We start from the raw sequence: 19,588 nt of genomic DNA, 5'->3' as shown, positions 1-19,588 counted from the left end.
TGTGATAAATGAATGCATTTAATAAACTGAAAATTAAAATGTGAGATAAATAGTGGTATAGATGGGGGTTGAGAGAGGGAGCAAAAAACCATGAATAAATTATTGGCTGCTAGTCAAGTACTTTTAATAATTGACTCACTGATGGTAGCTTCTCCTTCCTCTCCCTATCCCCCCTCCCCTGCTAAAGAAGTGCCTGAGTAATGAAATTACATGTTAATGCACTGAAAGAGTCTCCCTTTTTTCCCTTCTACGTTGACATAGTATCTTTTGATTGAGGAAGGTTAATTAATACTCATTTAGCTGTATTTGTTCAGTGGAAGGGTTGCTGTCACGGTTGCAAAGAATAAATGAAACAGTGCCATATGCAGATTTGGTTGAAGTTTTTCCTCTTTCTACCAAAGAATGCTTGCAAAGGTGAATTAGAGGGAGGATGATGTTTTATCACACCCTTGTACTTAAGGATGTGCTCAGCCAAGGTCACTCAGCCCTTCATCCACAGCAGTTTGCTTTATGCAATACAATTGCTTCTCTGCAGCATTCAATAATGGCATTTCACAGGCATGCCAGCTTGCATAGGACCAAACCAGTAAGAATTTGGATATCAGCAGGAAAGGGAAGTTAAAACCAGGAGTAGTAAAAGGCCTCTAAAGGATAGGTTGGGACCGGAAAGGTGAAATAAGTAATGATGAGTGAAATAAGTGATGTACTGCACATACATGTTCACCTAAGTGAAATGTGGTAAAAGGTTCTTACAGTCAGCCCTTATAGCTGACTTAAACCTTATGGTTTTCTAATTAAAAAAAGGTTACTTCAGAACCAGAAATCCCTTACAAATGAAGAGAAAAGCATCTTGGTGAAAGATGCACTGAGGTAGAAATTATTAGGGGAACTTCAAATGCTGCAGCATTTCACGGTAGGGTAATTTTTAGAGATGGTCATTCTGGAGCAGATACTTGCTGGTGACAGAAGCAAGGAAAAATTAAGTAGTTCTGGTACCTCTCATGCCAAGATGCAGTTGAGCTGTCTAGATGACCTGGCCTTTGAAGCCTTCTTTCCCTATAATGTGCCTGTATTCAGACCTGCTCCTGGAAGTAAAAGCTGAGTTTCTCTGGGACACCATCTTTTATTTACGAAGAAAACTTTATAGTTCCTGTAGGTAAAGCATAAGAGAGAGGAAGGTTTGCCATACCAGTCAGCACTGATTGTCAGGTGCTCATCTTAACAGTGCTCATCTTGGGACTGGGCTTTTGTCATTCAACCTTTGATAAAATTACTTCTGTACTTCTGTGTACTAGTTTGAAAACAAACCAGTGGGAGGCACTAAGTCAGAATAACAATTTAATGGAAATTAAAGAAAAGGGGAAAAAAAAGGTAAAAGAAAACACTGTCAAACTGACAGAGTCAAGGTACAACCTGACACCCTGTTAGGCAGGGTGGTGGTAGCAGTCTGGTAGAATGGTGGCTGCAGTCCTCTGAAGCGGTGATCCTGTAGTAAAACAGTCTGCTCTTCCTCAGGAAGTCCAATGGTGGCTGTGTAGCTCCTGTCCTCTGGAAATCCAGTGGGAAGCCGGTGTCTCTGGTGTTCAGCCTCAGATTATATCCACGATGGGATGCTTGGTTCCTCCCTCTGGGCGGAGCATCTCACAATGGGGTAACGAGTCATGAGGCCAAGTGTTGATTAGGCTCATTAACAGGAGAATAGTCCGGAGGGAGTTATCTCTGAGTCAGGCGGCAGGACAATGATGGGCAATTAACAGCAAGATAGTCTGGGAGGAGGAGGCAAGGAAACACTGCCCCACCTGGTTTCAACGGCTCCTGAGGATGGTAATAGAATACACTGCAACCCAGGACATTCTGCCATTGGTCACTTTTGATATTTTATCAGACCTATTTCTACAAATACCTGTGTGCAAGTATGTAGGATTTAACTCTGTGAAATAATTGGAGTATGTACCTAAATGTTTATAAAACTCTTAAGGACAACATCAAGCATTATTTGTGTATTTGCTGTTGTTTTAGGCAGGAGAGTGCCTAGAAAGCATCCCCCTGTCAGCAAAATTGCATTTCTCCTTCAATTGCCAGCATGGGGAGCTGGGTGCTGCTGAGCACTGTGCCCCTAACATGTGACGCAGGGCACTGAGTCATTTTGCCCCTGGTTGACTTCAGGAGGCAAATGGCTTTGGCTCATTTATAAATAATGAGAGACACGGAATACAAATTGGGGACAGAGAAGGTTGAGAGGAACAGCCTGTATTTTTCGTTCTTGAATCCAGTTGTCTTGGAATACCTTGTAGCTCCTGACAGCTTCTAACTCGCCGAAAGCATTGATCTTTCAAAAAAGACAGGGAGACCAAAGCATTCACAAATTCCATTTTTCTATTCCGTAAGCAATTTAATTACATTAAAGATGTTTGTCAGGTTTGGACAGATCTTTGTTTCTTAGTTCTCAGTTACCAATTCATATATTCCTTAGAGAACAGGAGCCACTTTAGTTAAAGACCTTGTCAATGAATCAACCAAAGGGTTAACCTTCCAGATGGGCCCTTTAAATATTTCTGTCCTATAATATTTCATCTCTTGCTCCCCACAGCTGAGGCATAAGCTTGTTGCTTTTCAAATTAAATTAGGTTGTGTAAGCCAGGTGTCTTGGCAGTAAAATCATGTGCAAGCCATTTTTATCCCATTAACATTGGTGTTCATCAAGGAATTGTGTTTTTCTTTCTGCGCACTCTAGGTAAACCGGTAATGATCATAACTGAGTACATGGAGAATGGCTCCTTGGATGCCTTCCTCAGGGTAGGTGATTTCTTTGAAAGCTAAGGAGATTTTAGACTGGGAAACATTTTCTGGTTTTCTTTTTTTTTTTTTCCCCCAGAAAGATACTGAAACTTGTGCAGTTTCAAAGAAATTACGTTTATACTTGGGAAATTCTGTTTTCTGGTGTTGCTTCTATCAAAAACCAGAAAAAATATTAAGTGGAAGAATATAGAATAAATTAATTTTAAAAATAGCAGGATCTTAATCCATGTTTAATGTGAGCAGTTCTGACTTGCTCCATTTTTGAAAGCATTGCAGTGCTGTAGGCTCATCATTGCAAACGGGCTACTGCATCACTGAAAGCTGTGACAGAACCTCTGGGTTTTTGCTTTACTGGTGAATTATAGACACTGGTCAGGAGAGTGAGGAAGTAACATTGCACTTTATTTGAGAGAAGATGGGAATCCGCAGCTCAGCTCTTTGCCAATTTCAGCAGTGGCAATAATGTAGCTTTTAGCTTAATGCTCTGTGCTTTTGCTCCTTTCCCCATATGCAGAAGAACGATGGCAGATTCACAGTCATCCAGTTGGTGGGGATGCTCCGTGGCATTGGCTCAGGGATGAAGTACCTGTCTGACATGAGCTACGTGCACCGGGATCTTGCTGCTCGCAACATTCTGGTCAACAGCAACCTGGTCTGTAAAGTGTCTGATTTCGGCATGTCCCGCGTCCTGGAGGACGACCCTGAGGCAGCTTACACCACACGGGTAAGGGGGGAGGGAGAGTGGCCATGTTGTCGTGCCTGCATGTTGGTTTTGTCTGACTGTGTGGGAGGTGACAGTGGTTTGTTTTAAAATAGTCTCAGTCACAAGTGAAAACCTAAATCTCAACCTAAAAGTAAACATTGGCCCAGGCTGCACAGCTCCTATAAATTGATGTGCTGTTACTGCTACAACAGTGGCCACAGCAGTATTTCTTCTCTGAGGATGTGACCCATGTATTCCTCTTGTTCCTTCATCGTGGTACGGCACGTGACAGGAATTGAATGCCAGAAATTGGAGCCTGGACTTCTGCTCCTTCTGGTATCTACAAACATGGTTTCCAAGTGGCTGGTCCTACTCACCTTTGATACAACAAGTGTGGACACACCACAAAAAAAAAAACCAGATAAATCCACTTTTGCCCATCACAAAGCCAGTCATAAATTTGACCTAGATAATTTGGACTGGTAAACGTGTTAGGCCTACATTCCCATTTGTTTGTTTCCCATTTTATCTGTATTTCAGCATCCCACTGTTAAGTAATTTTGCTAAAGCCATTTTAATATGCTGCACATGGAACAGGGCTAATGCAAGTACTTCTGGCCACAAAACAACATCCCAGCCATTACCAGCCTTTTTACCACTACCTCTGATATCAATGTGCACGTAAAGAAAAAAAAGTCATTTTATAAAGTCTCCTTTTTTAATTGCTTATTTTCTTCGTTTTTAAATATCTGCCATTCTCCATCTGTTCTCCCTAGTGCTGAGTTTGTTTGCAGCACTCAGATCTTGCCGTTTAATCCCAGCACTCATCCTTTAATGGATTCACAGCTCATTACAGGGAAGGATAGACTTATGTAGTATTAAATGCTGGCCAGCCATGGTATCCCTCACTCGTAGGGGTGGCAAGTGGAAGAAGCAGAAGCAAAGGTCTGAAAAGCTGTATTCAGGGAAATCAGAGTTTAGACAAGCACACAAGGGCAAGACAGAAATGACTGAAAAGCTTCTCTTTGAATTTAGCAAGTGGAGATATGGTATTGTTGGCTCTCAGGAGTAAACTAAAGAGAGTCAATGACATTTGCTTTATAGTCATTGTCTTCATTTGGTATCAGTAATGAAGGATCAGAAAAATTTGGATTAACTCCACTGTGCTCAAGCAGCTAAATATAAAGAGCTTATTGACAATTTTTAGAATGACAACCATGTATAAACAATGTCAGTGCATCTGTGTCTGAAAGGAAGAATAAAGCTTTTGCATAACCAGAGAGGATGCAACAGAATGCAGTTTTTAAAGCAACATTTTTTTAAGAGAATGATGTGTTCTGCTCCTGTTAGTAACTCATTAAAGTGAGAGCATCCTATAGTCACCAAGGCACATATTGCCACAACCCGATTCACAAAGGGCCTGATGCAAAGGCTGAAGCAGCCAGGAGAAGGACCCCTTTTGATTTCCCCTGGCTTTGGAACCAGTCCATATTAAACATTTGAGAGATACAGTAGAACAATATACTATTAAGTATGCACCCACTGCTCTCAGTTATGGATAAAAGCTATCTAGGAGATGGCTGGGAACAGAACTACCAAAATAAACTTAATCAAAAAAGCATAAAAGCAAATGAAAAAAAAAACCAAAAACCTTTGTTCAGCTTAAGTCATTGCCCAGATGGAACTGCAGGAAACCAAAAGCTCAATTAAAAACACCTTGCATATTAGCATAAACAAAAGGAGAAATCTCTGGCCTGGGATCACTCAGCTAAGGCAAAATCAGATAAACAGGATGGAGTGAGTTCCTTTTTAAACAGTGTAGGACCTCAGTGGCCCAAATCAGATGCCCAAGCGTTTTTATTTGTTTAAAAAGAAGTATTGTAAGAAGAGGCAGCTTTCTCCAACAGGTATCAAAAGCAGCCTTGTATCCTGGTCTGCTGTTGAACTCCTCCCCCAGGGTCCGGGAGAGCCCACAGGCTTGCTTGCCCTCTTACATCTCTGGTGGGAGTTGGGATATTGCCCATGGGAAACACCACTGTATTCATAAATCTTCCCAATTTATCCTCTCTTTATTTTACCTTTTTGAAAAGCAAAACCTTTATAATCCCATTTTTCTGAAACAGGCGAAACAGGTCAGACAGGCAAGCAAGGAAATAGTAATTAATAGCATGTACTTATTTGTTTTGTCAACTAAATCTCTAATATATACTTTGTAAAACCCCTGGCTTGTTCTCAGGCTTCAGCGTAGCCCTAAGCAGAGATCTCTTGGAGGGCTGATAAAAATACATTTAACAATTTACTGGTTGGCCTCCTCGTGACTAAAGAAAACAGATGGGCAGCATTGCCTCCTGGTTGGATCTGACAGCTTTATGGCAAGCAGGAGAGAAAGTGGATGCCTTTTTAAGAAGGGTTCTGGAGTTGTACACAATAAAACCATTTTGTATTTTGAATGTGTAGAGCGGTGTCAGCCATGCACATTGCTGGGTCAGTGACTCACCAGCCTATGATTCCTTTTCTTGGTGGCAGGGTGGCAAGATCCCCATCAGGTGGACTGCTCCAGAGGCCATTGCCTACCGCAAATTCACCTCAGCCAGTGATGTGTGGAGCTACGGCATCGTCATGTGGGAAGTGATGTCCTATGGGGAGAGACCATACTGGGACATGTCCAATCAAGATGTGAGTCTCCTCCTGAGCTTCTCTGCATTTTCTCTCCCTTACCCCCACCATGCCTTTATCTTTGTCCTTAGATGTCTGCTGATGTGTTTCTGTGGCAATTGCTATATGGCTATAAGACATTTATTCCAGGCTTTTAAAAGGATATCATGGGTGGTAGACTCCTGTTTTCTCAGGGAACCTCTCTGGAGCTGAAGTTCCTTGAGTACTTCAAGTTTGTCTGTGGTCATGGACTAGAGTATTCTCAAGTTAGGGTCTATACCTTGTGCATGGGGTTTATTTGGTTTGGTATTTTAAATTAAAAAAAAAAGCAAATAAAGAAAAAGGGAGGAAAGGGAAACTAATGTATTTAAACTCTCAGGTTGTAATACTGTCAAGAGAAGGAAGATTTGAATGTTCATATTAAAACTTGAGTTTACTGAATGTTTTTAAGAGAAAAACACTTGAATTTAATTGGGCTTCCTATTGGTAGTTAGTTCTTGAAGCTCCACTATGCTTGTAACTCTTCCAGGTGATTTTGTTTTGTGTAGGATATCTAAATTGACACATAAGAAATCCAACTCTGATTATCAGTCAGGGCATCCTTGTGACAATGGCATAGCTGCCCCCTGAGGGCATTAAAAAACAGCTTTTGTAAATGACCATTCTTAAATTATGCATGTCCTGTTTAACCGTACCATCTGGACTACTTCAGTGTGTTCCAAGAGGGACTGTGCACAATGGCTGCTGTTCCAGAAGAGTATTTAATAATAATGCTAATAAGAGCTTTTGCTAATAGAATTTTTATTAAATGAAAAAAAAATCCCAGTGAAAATGAGGCCTAGATTATCCGTAATTCTTCTCCCAGGGGATTTACAAGCAAATAAAGGAAGAAGAAAATGGTAATCTGAATATATGGCCATGGGAGTGGTTAAGGCATTTTACAAGTCATCTGCTTTCTTCTGTGGAGCTGAACAATTTCAAAGAGTGTCTAGATGCGGATGGCATTTAATCTAAATGGGGGATATAATTTTAATTTCCTTCTGATGTGAAACGTCTCTTCTGGCACCCAATCTTGCCTTCCTTTTGCTAACAGGAAGTCATCAAGACTTAGCAAGAAAATAAAACACCAGATGTGTCTCAGTCGTATCAGGCATGTCTGCACAGCACAGTGGAGCTCACTGCAACAAACAGAGCTGTTTTTATTAGAGCTGTTTATGTTAGGCTGGTGTTCACTGCGACTGTGCACTGCTAGACCATGTTGAAAAGCTGGCTGGAACAAGATAGGGAAAGCCAGTATTACTGTCTCTGCACACTCTTTACAGTACATGGCATAGACATGCCTTTTTTCTCCTTAATAATGGCAAGAGCAGTGCTGCTCACAGCAAAGCAGAAGTGGATTTCAGATTATACTCAGTGTCTGTTGGATCAAGAGAAATCGAAAGGATCTTCATACGTGGAGTAGTGAGAGCCACTTTGTGGTCACTGAATAGCTTCTAATAATGCAAGCATATCCCTCACCTTGTCCTCCCAGTGGATTTTAGCCACTAATTGGACAAGTCCAGAAGGAGGGAATTTAGTGCAACTCAAGTCTCTGAGCACTCCTGGTCTCTAGTCTCATGGTGAGTCCTGCCAGCAGTGTTATATCGATTAATTCAGATCTGAAGGCTCCTGGGTCATGTCCCTGTCATGTCAGAATTGAGTTCTGGTCATGTCCTGTCCTCTTGAGAGAGTTAAGAAGCCGTTAGAGTCTCTGGAGTGCTTTTTGGAGGGTTTGAAGTGACTTCAGTCCAAGTTTCTCTGGGTTCTGTTAAATATGAAATACATACTTAAGATGTCTTGGACTTCTGTAAAGCTGCGCAGAAGGGTTCCTATCTCTGCGTTTCTTGGCTCAGAGCTTACAGCAGTGAGAAAACAGATTCCCTGCAAGGCCTCTGTTACTGACAGAGATGAGCTAGGCCAGGAGGACAGGGGGAGGGGTGATCTGCTGTACCTTAAAAACGATGGGGGAAATACAGTCTCAACATACTGCACCCAAAACTGACTGATAGTAAAGACTTGTAGAGCTGTTGCTTCTCTAGCCCTCTGTCCAATGAGGATAGTTGCTTATTTCTAACCAGGGCTCTTCTGTCATCCCTGTATCCCATGTGAGGCTTAAATAATCCCATGTGCTTTTTGGTGACACATTGCCCTGCCGTATCTGATGTCTGCTCTGGGTGCTGTACCATTTTAGTTTTGAGTTGCAGAGGAGGAATGACAGTTCTGAGACCACCAGCTGCCTGAGTCTGAGTGCAATTTTCAGTGTTGTGTCACCTAACTGTAGGTTTGTCACCATAGTCTGGATGGCCCTAGAATAAACGGTGCTCAGCTGGTAGATGTGAGCAGTGTCTGATGTTCTCTAATGTGTTCCTAATTGTGCTATTTGTAGGTGATTAAAGCCATTGAGGAAGGGTACCGGCTGCCCCCGCCGATGGACTGCCCCATCGCTCTGCACCAGCTGATGCTGGACTGCTGGCAGAAGGAGCGCAGCGACCGGCCCAAATTTGGACAGATTGTCAACATGCTGGACAAGCTCATCCGCAACCCCAACAGCCTCAAGAGGACAGGCAGCGAGAGCTCCAGGTCAGCTGTGCTCTGTCACGGTGACGTACGAGGGAGCGCAGGGGAGGTGACAGGCCGAGTGCAGGTGGCACACAGCTCTGCACAGCAGCCACTGCTCTGCGTGGGCGAGCGTGGAGCTCTGCTGGCTCCGTGTGGCCCCCAGGGCAGCCAGGCTCACCAGCCCTGCCAGGAGGAAAGGGGAATGAGCAGAGCTGCTGCTGGATCACACCAACGCTGAGCAAGTTTCCAGCACAGTATTAAGCACGTCCTGACACAGGCAGGCTCTGTTGGAAAGCAAAGTTTGCTGCTTCTTTCTCCTTCTCCTCCCTGGTGAAAGGGCTTGAACGAGTAGGGTCACCTCAATCAGTGCAGCTAACAGCAGTGATGTGGTTTTCTGCAGGAAAAGCACATCATCAAGTTTTATAAACCCTAGATTTGTGTAGGATTTGCAAATGAGCATTACAGCATTACAGCCAACGCCTTGCAGGCATTGGGAAGGTGTGGATTAATTTTTATGTGAATTTGAATTTAATTTTGTGGAAAGCCAGTTTCATGTCTCCACCAATCCCATATTACATTTGTTTTGTTTGCTAAGCATGGTGTACCTGGTACGTGCAAGAGAAGTACAGCAGGAAGGAAACTCCCAGAGTTGTAGGGTAAAACCAAAATATCTTTGTTGGGACAGATCAGCAGTTTGTTTAAGCCGGTGAAACACTGCTGAAGTAATGGGAGCTTTACTAATCTACACCAGCTTTGGTCTGGTTTTCTCAAATGTCTTTGCTTTGTCAGTAGATTTGCTTGCAGCAAATATGGAAAAAAAGCTTGTAAGAAACGAGAAAGATAATAGGAAAATGTTTTTTAGTAGGAGGGAAGGTACAAAAATATGTACTAGACAGTGCAAAATTAAGTTTCTTGAATCAGTGAGGGAGTGACAGAGATTCTGTCTCAGCCTCCAACAGAACAACATCCTTTTTTAAACTTGTATGTCCCTCTGTGTGTCTTGCTTACAATATATGTCACCAGAAGAGGGATCATTAACCCTGTGAGGCCACGATCACCACGTCTTCCAGATTGCCCTAATTGCACTGGAAGCCTGGCAAAAATGTATCCTCCCTTGAGGCTTAAATAATTTACATGGTGAAAATCACAATATGATCTGCTGTGATAATTTGATTGAAGAATCACAGTATGAACACCTCCATTTTGCTTTCTTTTCAATTTACAGGTGCTCTTTAAAAATATATAGATTTTACAATAGTTAATAACCTGTTCAAGGTCATTCTGTGTGTGTGTGTGTGTAAGTTAACAGCCTATTCAAGGTCATTTCACGTTCATGGCTCTTTATAAATATTTTTCTTGTCTTCAGAATAGGAATTTCAAATACGCATATAATATTATTAATATACTACTTTATACATGAAGTGTTGGAAGCATAATTATATATAAATAGGCTGCCATCATTGGTCTTGTGTTAGATAGTGCAGTACAAGAGTTGAAGCAAGTATTACTAGCGTGTACTCAATGCCTCGGGCAAGACCTAACCATGCTATTGCACACCTAGTCTTTGATGATGTGCATTTTCAAATAAATTGCTAAATGATAATTGTTTTGATTAGATAGATAGCAGTAATTTATAGTGCTTAATGAAGCTGTGACTTATGAGATACATGAAATAATAAAAATGCAATATTAATAAGAGAAGAAAATGTAAAAATAATTATTGACAAAACTGTGCAAGGGAAAATGAGAAACACATTCCACAGTGCAAACAAAAGATCAAAGCTCGTGTGATTCCCGCCACTCCTGGCACACGCTCTGGTTAGGAATGGATTGATTAAAGAGGGGATTAACTCCCTGCGGTCCTGAGTTTGATTGAATGCACTGAGCAGACCTGGCTAGAAACAGGAGTTATCTGAACCCGCCCTGAGTTTTACCCTCCAAACCAGTCTGGCAGGGTGTGAGCTCCCAGTTCTTTGCACATACTTCAGTAGTGTTTCTATAGCTGCTGAGCTGAGGTCTGACACATGCAGGCTTGGCAAGGTCTGGCATTGCTGCCCATGAGATACAGACCCAGCAGGCTGAACGCCTTCCAGCATTGCCGTCCTCTTTATTTTGGGGAGTAAAAGCATTTTCTATGAACTTGGTTGTATCTGAGGTGGAAATTGTAAGCTGCATTGTGCTTCAAATTAGATCTCAAACCAAAAATAGAAACCTCAGGTCAAATTCACTCTTAGCAAAAATTGGCCTATTACTTTGCATCTTGCTCAGTTTCTTGCATTGCTCTGAGTTGATGTGCAGTGCCACCAGTTTCATTGGGCACAGCCTCTTGCACTTGCTTTCCCTCATCCTTGAGGGTAATAATTGTTGTAGAGACCGAACTTTGGTTTGTGGTTCGTGATCCAGCTGACACCATTTCTCTGTCCTTTCACTGTTTGGCATCCAGACCTAGCACAGCCCTGCTGGATCCCAGCTCCCCTGAGTTCTCGGCGGTTGTTTCTGTCAGTGACTGGCTCCAAGCCATGAAAATGGAGCGATACAAGGATAACTTCACAGCTGCTGGCTATACCACCCTAGAGGCTGTGGTGCATATGAACCAGGAGTAAGTACTCAGCGATATAACAAAAAACCTGGTAAATCTGGATTTAATCAGCCTCTTTTGCTTTGTGCTGCATATCATTACACTCATTAAAGGAATGGAATGCCTTTCATTTGGATGGAGGATAACTTTAAAATGCCTCCACTTACTTAATTAAACATTTCTGTACATCTGCCTTCCTTTTGCTAATGCTGCTTGTGGTTGACTCTTAATATTTTTCTCTGCACCAGCTTCTGATTCGTGGTTCTCAGCCCCTTATTCTTCTCTTGCTTTCCACAGGGACCTGGCCAGGATTGGGATCACAGCCCTGGCACACCAGAACAAGATCCTGAGCAGTGTCCAAGCGATGCGCACCCAAATGCAACAGATGCATGGCAGGATGGTTCCTGTCTGAGCCAGCACTGAATAAACTCAAAACTCTTGAAATTAGTTTACCTCATCCATGCACTTTAATTGAAGAACTGCACTTTTTTTACTTCGTCTCCTCGCCCGTCGAAATAAAGATCTGCAGCATTGCTTGATGTACAGATTGTGGAACCCGAGTGTGTGTGTTGGGAGGGGGACCTCCAGAAATGACAAGTCGTCATTTGAAACCAGACCTGGAACAAATTGTTTCTTGGAACATACTTCTCTTGATCAATGATATGTAAAATATGTGTATCTATATATATATAAAGTCACATTCAAGTTTTGATGCTGTGTTTGCTGCCAGATACTGTGCTTAAAAAACAACAGCATTACTTTCCTTCTCCCTGTGACCCGTAGGATTACAACCATAGTGTTTTATTTGTGGGTGAAGCCACCATTATGCATCTTTCACTGGAATGAAGAACCTGCCCTAGGATATTTTTTGCAGACTTGATGCATCACTAACACTGTGCAGAAACCTCACTGAGAATACCGTGTGGCTCATCAGTACCTGCCACTTAGTGATCTACCTGTTTATGGGCTTGAGACATGAAGTGACCCACCTTGTGGATTACTGGGCAAAACTGGACTTTTGGGGAGGTTCTTGGCTGTTGTGCTGAAGCCTACCGTTGAAAGACTTTTGTGACCATCTTGCCAGTAGTGAGCTGTGACAATCGTGGCTGTGGAGCTTTCAGACTTCTTTTCTCGTTCAAGAAACTTACTCCCTTTGCCTCATGGAAGGTCAGTGGAAGTACAGTGTCCAACGTGTTCATGGTGCTTTATTTTGTAAACTGTGCTAGGATCTCATCACTGTTGGGGGAAAATAAAAAATGCTGTGGTTTGTATTGTTTGGAGTTCGTAACTGGTTTATAAGAATCTGTGCTGGTTTCCCAGACTAATTGCTGAACCTTTCCCATTGTTTGCTCTATTTGATGGCGGTGACAATTGCACTATCTCAAATTGCTCTCAAGCAATTGCATGTTAGGGTGTGCAGACAAGGTGTTAGGAGTGTGTCGGGGCTCAGCTCTGAGCTGAGAGCTTGACCCCACTTCATACTGAGAGCAATAGGGATGCCCTTATGCTTTGGCTGCATATGGATCCCATAGAAAGCAAGAATAACCTTGTAAAGTATAGATACTCATAAAGGCAGCAAGAAGAACCAAGGTCTTTACTGGCATGCTCATGAACAGCAGTAAAAACATTATTTGGGTTTTAGAAAGGTGTTTCAGTTGTGGTGTCAGTGGTTTTATGGGAAGGGAAGCAGAAGGAAATGGGACTGCGCATGCAGCCTTGCTGGTTTTGTGCAGTTTGGGTGTCAGGCATGGTGGCAGCTCTGTGCAGTGCAGCAGTGTAACAGTTCAGGCACCGTGATCCAGTTGGATCAGCTGTGGGAACCAAAATCCACTTTGGAAACCAGCCCCATAGGATGGGTATCGGGGACTATCAGGGCAGCTGTGGGTGTGAGTGCCAGGTGCAGACTGTACAGCTGGGGCATGATACCCCTCTGCAGGCATGGCCAACAAGATGGAGTGTGGAAAAGCTGCCCTCTGCCTGCTCTAGGGAATAGATGGAAGTTGAGTGACTGGAAACATCCCCTGGGTTGCTAGGTGGAGGAGACTGCTGTGGGAATGTGGTTGTCCTCAGTAGGTCACACAGGATAAAGCTTTATCCAGTAAAGCTCTGAACACACTGAGGCTTGAATTTATTTATAATAAGGCTTTGATTACTCTTTTTGAACAGAGTATGTAAGTTAGATTCCTTTAAAGTCCTTCTGAGGACCAAAGTGATGAGATGACCTTAATAAAAAGACGGGCGACTTACTCTGTGCTGAGTAGGAGGAGGATTTTCATGACACGTCCTTTAGAACTGACAATGCATTTCAGCTGTGCCAAGCACAATGTCAGAAAGGTGAGATTTATAGTTTAATGGCACTAAGACTGGCTCTTTAGTCTGTAATATTTTGGTCCTACTCCACACCTGACAGCAAATTCAGAAATGATTTAGTGGCTTTATATGTCAGACATTTTTAATAATTGAGTTTATCCTAAATCCAAAACAGTTCACTCAGTGGGACAAATCGCACATACTGTATTGTCACTCACATCACTTTTTATCACTTTTAACAATAACTTGCTGATTTTAACCACTAACTCTCCCTCACTCCCAACTCTCTCAGAGAACAACTTGTTCTGAATATGAGATGCTAAATTTGAATCCTGTCAAGTCATGACAGCTCAGTATAAACTGTTCTGCAGTATTACTTATAAAAGCTTTTCCATTTCAAGAAATTTAAGATTTCTTTAAAAAAATCTACTTAAACCAGCATGTTCTAATGTCACTTTGCCAGGCAACATAAGAAGTAGTTACTCATTTTAAAGACCTGACATTTGTACTTTCAGCAGGAAAAATTCTTCTGCCTCTCAAGTGCAGAGATACTTGAAGTTTCCTTGCTGTAAATCTGTTCTGTTCTGTTGAGATCATCTTTTTATCTAAAACCAAAATACACCCAGTTTTCTGGCCAGTTTGTTAAACTTCTGTCTTGGAGTCTAGTAGTGGTAATTCAAAACAGTGCAATATTTTCCACACAAAATGGAAAACTGTGTCCCTATAGAATGAAAACTGTGAAGGCAGCTCAGATGCTGGGTTTTCAGCACTGCCACTGGTGGTTGTGCTTCCTGTGATAAAATATGGCCAGTGGGGGGCATCCACTGGAGTGTGATTCTAGCTGGAAGAGAGCAGATTGAAGAAACAAAAGGTGGCACATGTAAATATAGATAGAAAGATTGATTGATTGGTTGATTACATATGTATATAAGGTATGCCATGGAAGCAAGACTTGGAAATAGTGTGAGGGAAGGAAGAAAGGGAAGGCAAAGGGTTCCCACCCTTGGAGTGCTGCCATTTGGGCAGGTCTGGGTGTCTATCTTGATGCATGTGGTTTAATACATTTGATTTGGGTTCTCTTTTTGTGCAGGGAAATGGATTTTGCTTTCATGGCCTCGTAGCCCATCCCGTTGATCACATTGACCACGGAGGAATACAGACTAGGCATGAAGCCTTCTGGACCCACAGTTGCGTCTTCCATAGCACTGATTCTGGAGAACATGTGCTGAACAGTCATCAGTCCCTGAAGAGAGTGTGACTTTTACTTTTTTTTCCTGGGCCACCCACTCCGTTGTTTTTCTCCGTTGAGCGATAACTAACTCGTTAAGACTCAGCACCCAGTTGTCACTTGAGGAATGTACTGTGTCAAAACCCTGCAGACTTCTGGATTTTTTTTTTCCTCCTCTTCTGCTTTCTCTGCCTACCTTTGGTTTTATTTATATATTTTGTTGTTGTCTCTCCTCATTCCCCCGGCTGTCACTGCTGCATCCCAGACGAATGCAGGTGACAGAGCACTATACATCCTACCATGGACGCCAGGCCAGGTGCCACAGCAAAGAACCCAGTTCCTGTGAGCTGCCTATGTGCATTGCTGAAGTGACATTTTACACTAAAGGTGCCATTGCAGTGATATAAATATATTTTTTTCCTTGAATTGATAATGGATTATTACCTTCTCTGAAAGGTGTGTACGTGTGCTTGTGTGTGTGTGTCGGCGTGCAAGTCGCCTCATGTGTAGAACTGCCTGTGAATGTGCCCCAAACACCTCTGGAAGCGCAGGAGTCCCCTGTCCTATGAGACCAGGCCGATAGCTCATGTCTGAAATGGTAGCATGAACACACACATTAAAAAATGTTGAAATTTCTGTATCTGTAAGTATTTTTTAGTTGCCACACTAACGTTGTTGAGTAGTTCTGCAGCCTGAACAGGGGCAATTTCGAGTTAGTTTTGGGGTTATGGATTGTGGGATCTAAAGGGTGCTAAAGGTTTTTGTTGAGTGTTGTTTATTCGTACTAGTGCCCTGCTCATGACTGAGACCAACCAGTTTTTTAGTGGCAAGGTGATGGAGGCAATGCTTGCATCTCCATCCTGAGTAATCCTGAACTGAATTCTTATGTAGCCTTTTTTATCTGCAAAAATAGGATTTTAAAGACTTGTTGAATGCTGACAAATATATGCAATTCTTCCATTCGCAGAAGCACCTTGCTCTGTGTGCAAGCTGTGAAATATGTCAACGTAATAATCAGAACACTTCCCTGGTTCCCAGCACAGATAAGGAACAAAAATGCAACAAGACCTCTAAAGTTACAGTTAGCAAGAGTTGTGAAGTGTGTCCTGTTTCTTGTGCAGGTGGAGAGCAGGTTAAGTGCAGTAGAAGACGCTCTTTCTTCCATGGCCCAGGGAGCAGTGCTGCAACGTACTGGTACTACCTGGGAGCACTTTCTGCGTTTGGAGAATTCATCGTAGTGTAGCGTGAGGCAGCTGGAGTGGAGCTGAGTACTGGCACCCAGGGGACGCAGGGCCACGAGTACCTGACGTGGGGCAGGTGGAGGTGCTCCCTATGTGCTCCCTGGGGCTGTCCCCTGCCATGGGACTCGCTCTGCACATGTGGGGCAGTCTGGATGTGCAGCCTTGCCCGAGCTGTGACGTGGTGTCCCGAAGTTGCTCCTGTTTCCTCTTTTCTCTCCTTGCTGACCCTCCATGGTAATTCTGCCTGATCTGACAGGAGGAGAAGCAGGGCCTGGCAGGGAAGCGAGGAGAGCTGTGCTGAGGCTGGGCATGGCAGGGTACCAGGAGGTGCCAGCTGTGCCTGGCATGGGTGGCCACAGGCTGGGCTGCCACAGGGTGCTCCAGACGGAGCTGGAGCGAGAGGAAGGTGAGTGCCACAGCACTGCTGCCCTCGGGACAGGCCACTGCCGGCCTGTCCACCATGACAAGTGTGTTCAATCGTCCTGCTCACACACCACTGGTTGATGTTTGTCCAGGTTTCTTGCTGTGCTAATTTTGTGATGGATCTTATGTATTAAAAATATATATGTATAAAATGCAAAAAAAGCTGGTAAGTAACCAGTAAACAGGAGTTAAAAAGCAGTATTTTTCTTTTATGTGACATTTTCATAACCAGAAAAAAAAAAATCTGAAATACTAATCAGACAAATAAAAAGAGAGTGCATTTATTTTTTTGTATCACTGCAAGTATGTTGGAATATGCAAGGACTGTGGTTAAAATTAGAATGTATGAGGCATATTATAATTTAGTTCATACTGAAAAAATCTAACAGCATTTCTTGGTTCGTGCATTTGAACGATCTCTGGGTTAGATATATAGATTTTTCTATTTTGTTTTAATTTGTAATTTTTTTCTCCCTCCGTGAATTTTAGGTACACATAACTTATGTCATTTATTTATGGTCTTTTATACCTAGTTTGTAAAATTGTAAAATAGCAAACAATGCAAACATTTGCATTTGAAAATAATAAAGTAGTTGCTGTACAAACCTGAAACTGACTATTTCTAATTATTGCATGTTTTTTTAATTTAGAGTTTACCCACAACAGATACAAATACAGAATTCAGATCGACAGTCCTGGTGTTTGCCCCAAAGGGATTTACTCTGTTCAGCAGATTTCATAGGAATGCACTCCCAGAGTTCATTTGAGCTGTGTGTCTCCTGCATGCACCTTAAAGCACATTGCTGTCCCTTGCTCCTGTCCTGAACTGTGGTGTATGTGATGTGGGAAGGTGGTGCAGCCAGGCTGACCTTGTTAATAATATCAATGATACTTCCTTGGAGACCAGGTGGTTTCCATGGGCACTATGCCTGAGAAAAATCTACAGGCTCATAATTTTTCATATTCATGACTGGGATCGGCTAGGGATAGTGTCCGTTCCTTGCTCCCCAGCCTGGACCTTCCCTAAGGTCAGATGTCACCATGGCAGAAATCCTACAGTTTTGACAGTGCCCTTTGGGCCAGGGCACCACCTCTCCTGTGGGACCATGACCTTGCTGCTGAGCTACTGCCTGCGCTGCTCTGCTCAGGGGCTACCTTTGCCTGTGTTGGTGGGCTCGTGTTGGAGACTCATGGCCAGAGAGGGAGAATGGGAGAGGTGTCAGGAGCAGCAGAAAAATGGAGAGGCCTGGTTTCCCTGAGGAGGGCTCCAAGCCAGGAACCAAGACCATGGATATTGTGTAAAGGATGTAGCTGTGTGATGGGCACATGGGCGTGGGCTCTATCGTCTGGGTGCCGAGGGTGCAGTGGCCTCAGCCATCACCTCTACAGGGCTGCTGCTTAGTTTGGATACATAGGCTTTTAACTACCCAGGTTACACATGTGCACCATTCATGGGGGGGCAAAGAAACAATAGTGGCTCTTGAAGAATTTTCCTTAAGATTTTGAGCTATGAAGAAGATCTTGAACCAAACTCAAATTGGAAAAGACTCCAGTGATGCCAGCAGAACAGTATTGTGCAGTGCTGGTCCCCAAAAGCCCTGCTACTAGCACTGGGTGGTTGTATTTTAAAAGCAAGTTCACCTTCTGTAGCTGGGTGAGGAAGGCAGCTAGCTGGGTGTTTCTGGGGTGCCTGGATTCAGCCAGTCAGGTATTAAAAGAGAATGTGTCATGGGTGGAAAAACAGATTCTATTTCACATGCACAAGGATGTTTTACAAATTGTTTAGTTTCATTGTGAAATGAAAAAAGAACCTTTACATATTTTTAAAGAAACAACTGTTCAAAATGTCCAGTGAGGGTTAAACACTTGGGCCCTCTCCCTTCTTTTGCTGATTCTCTGCTCTTTATCCCTTTTAGCTCCCAAATCTGAGAAATCCTCTCAAAACTTTTTATTCCAATTGTTTCATTTACTTCCAAGTATATGGATTTTACTGAAAGATTTCCTTGCCAAAAAGACATTTTTTCTCTCCCTGCCCCTCATTCTTTCCACATATTTATACAGTAGCATGAGGCAAGCAAATCTATTTACACATAAAGCCCATATATTTTCATTTCATTGATGGTGAATATCCCTGTCCTTGAGCTGAGTGTGGTGTAGTACAAAAAATGGACATTGGGGCCACTGTAGACATGTCAAGAAAAACAAAATATTTTTTGACAATTGCAAAGCAAAAAAAAAAGGCATGTTAAGCTCTGAATCAGCAACATGATTAAACCTAGAGCTACATTTGAGGCCTTGACCTCAGTTATTTTACCCTTTCCCTTGCAGGGAAGTACCCTTGGGCCATTGACTGATCCTCTATTGAATGGGTTACAGACCCCTGACATATCTTATTTCTGGCAGTGGCCCTGAACATAATTCTTTGTTTATAGGAGCCTCTGAGAAAGTTACATGAATATGTAGACTTTTAAAAGTAAAATTAAAACCTAAAGCATTTCATTGCAATCAGTTTAGTAAAATGTATTCTCCATGGGTGGATGGAGAGAGTAGCCACAAGAATATGCTGCTTTAACTTACTTTCATACATATACATGTATTTGTATTTATGGGGCAATTATACCCCAGTAATCTACTGTGCATTAGTAGCCTTTAACCCGACCAACAAAACATAATATAAATCCTTGTTTTTATAGTGCTCTTGAACTTACTCATTATTGTCTTCTATAAAATCTTGTAGTTAATTAAATGGGCTGAGGCATTTTGAGACATCCATTTTTTGAAGAGTATTTTTAAAATGAAAAAAACCCCACTGGTCAGCAGAACAAAGCCATCATGAGGAACCCAGCTCCCCTCCCATTTCTGATAAGGTAACCTGCCTCCCCCAGGGTCAGTAAGCATTTATAGGTGCTGGTAGATGCCTACTGCCGACTTTTAGTGATGCTGCTTAGCTGAGGGATGCAGCAGCTCAGATAATGAACTCCCCCTTCCCACTTGGATTTTCAGCCTTGCACTAAGCATCCTGCTGAAGAAATTCCCAAAACTCTGCTCTAATC

At 42.7% G+C, this 19,588-nt stretch overlaps 1 protein-coding gene across 1 annotated transcript in view; it reads left to right on the top strand.

Annotated features, from left to right (window-relative positions):
- EPHA4 (EPH receptor A4) overlaps positions 1-17,147 on the top strand; it is a 104,410-nt gene extending 87,263 nt beyond the window's left edge. Inside the window, exons 12-18 of the mRNA XM_042041969.1 lie at positions 2,735-2,796; positions 3,314-3,523; positions 6,029-6,178; positions 8,583-8,776; positions 11,199-11,354; positions 11,631-12,500; positions 14,734-17,147. Coding sequence (XP_041897903.1) covers positions 2,735-2,796; positions 3,314-3,523; positions 6,029-6,178; positions 8,583-8,776; positions 11,199-11,354; positions 11,631-11,745 — 887 coding nt within the window. The 3' untranslated portion in view covers positions 11,746-12,500; positions 14,734-17,147. The remainder of the gene's footprint in view (positions 1-2,734; positions 2,797-3,313; positions 3,524-6,028; positions 6,179-8,582; positions 8,777-11,198; positions 11,355-11,630; positions 12,501-14,733) is intronic.
- Positions 17,148-19,588: the final 2,441 nt, after the last annotated feature.

This window comes from Corvus kubaryi, unplaced genomic scaffold, assembly GCF_017639235.1.
Source record: "Corvus kubaryi isolate FWS band 111438036 unplaced genomic scaffold, C.kubaryi_AGA036_p1.0 37397, whole genome shotgun sequence".
In the NCBI taxonomy this organism is placed as follows: Eukaryota; Metazoa; Chordata; class Aves; order Passeriformes; family Corvidae; genus Corvus; species Corvus kubaryi.
The sequence above is the reverse complement of the archived record's forward strand: the minus strand, read 5'-3'. Positions and strand labels throughout refer to the sequence as shown.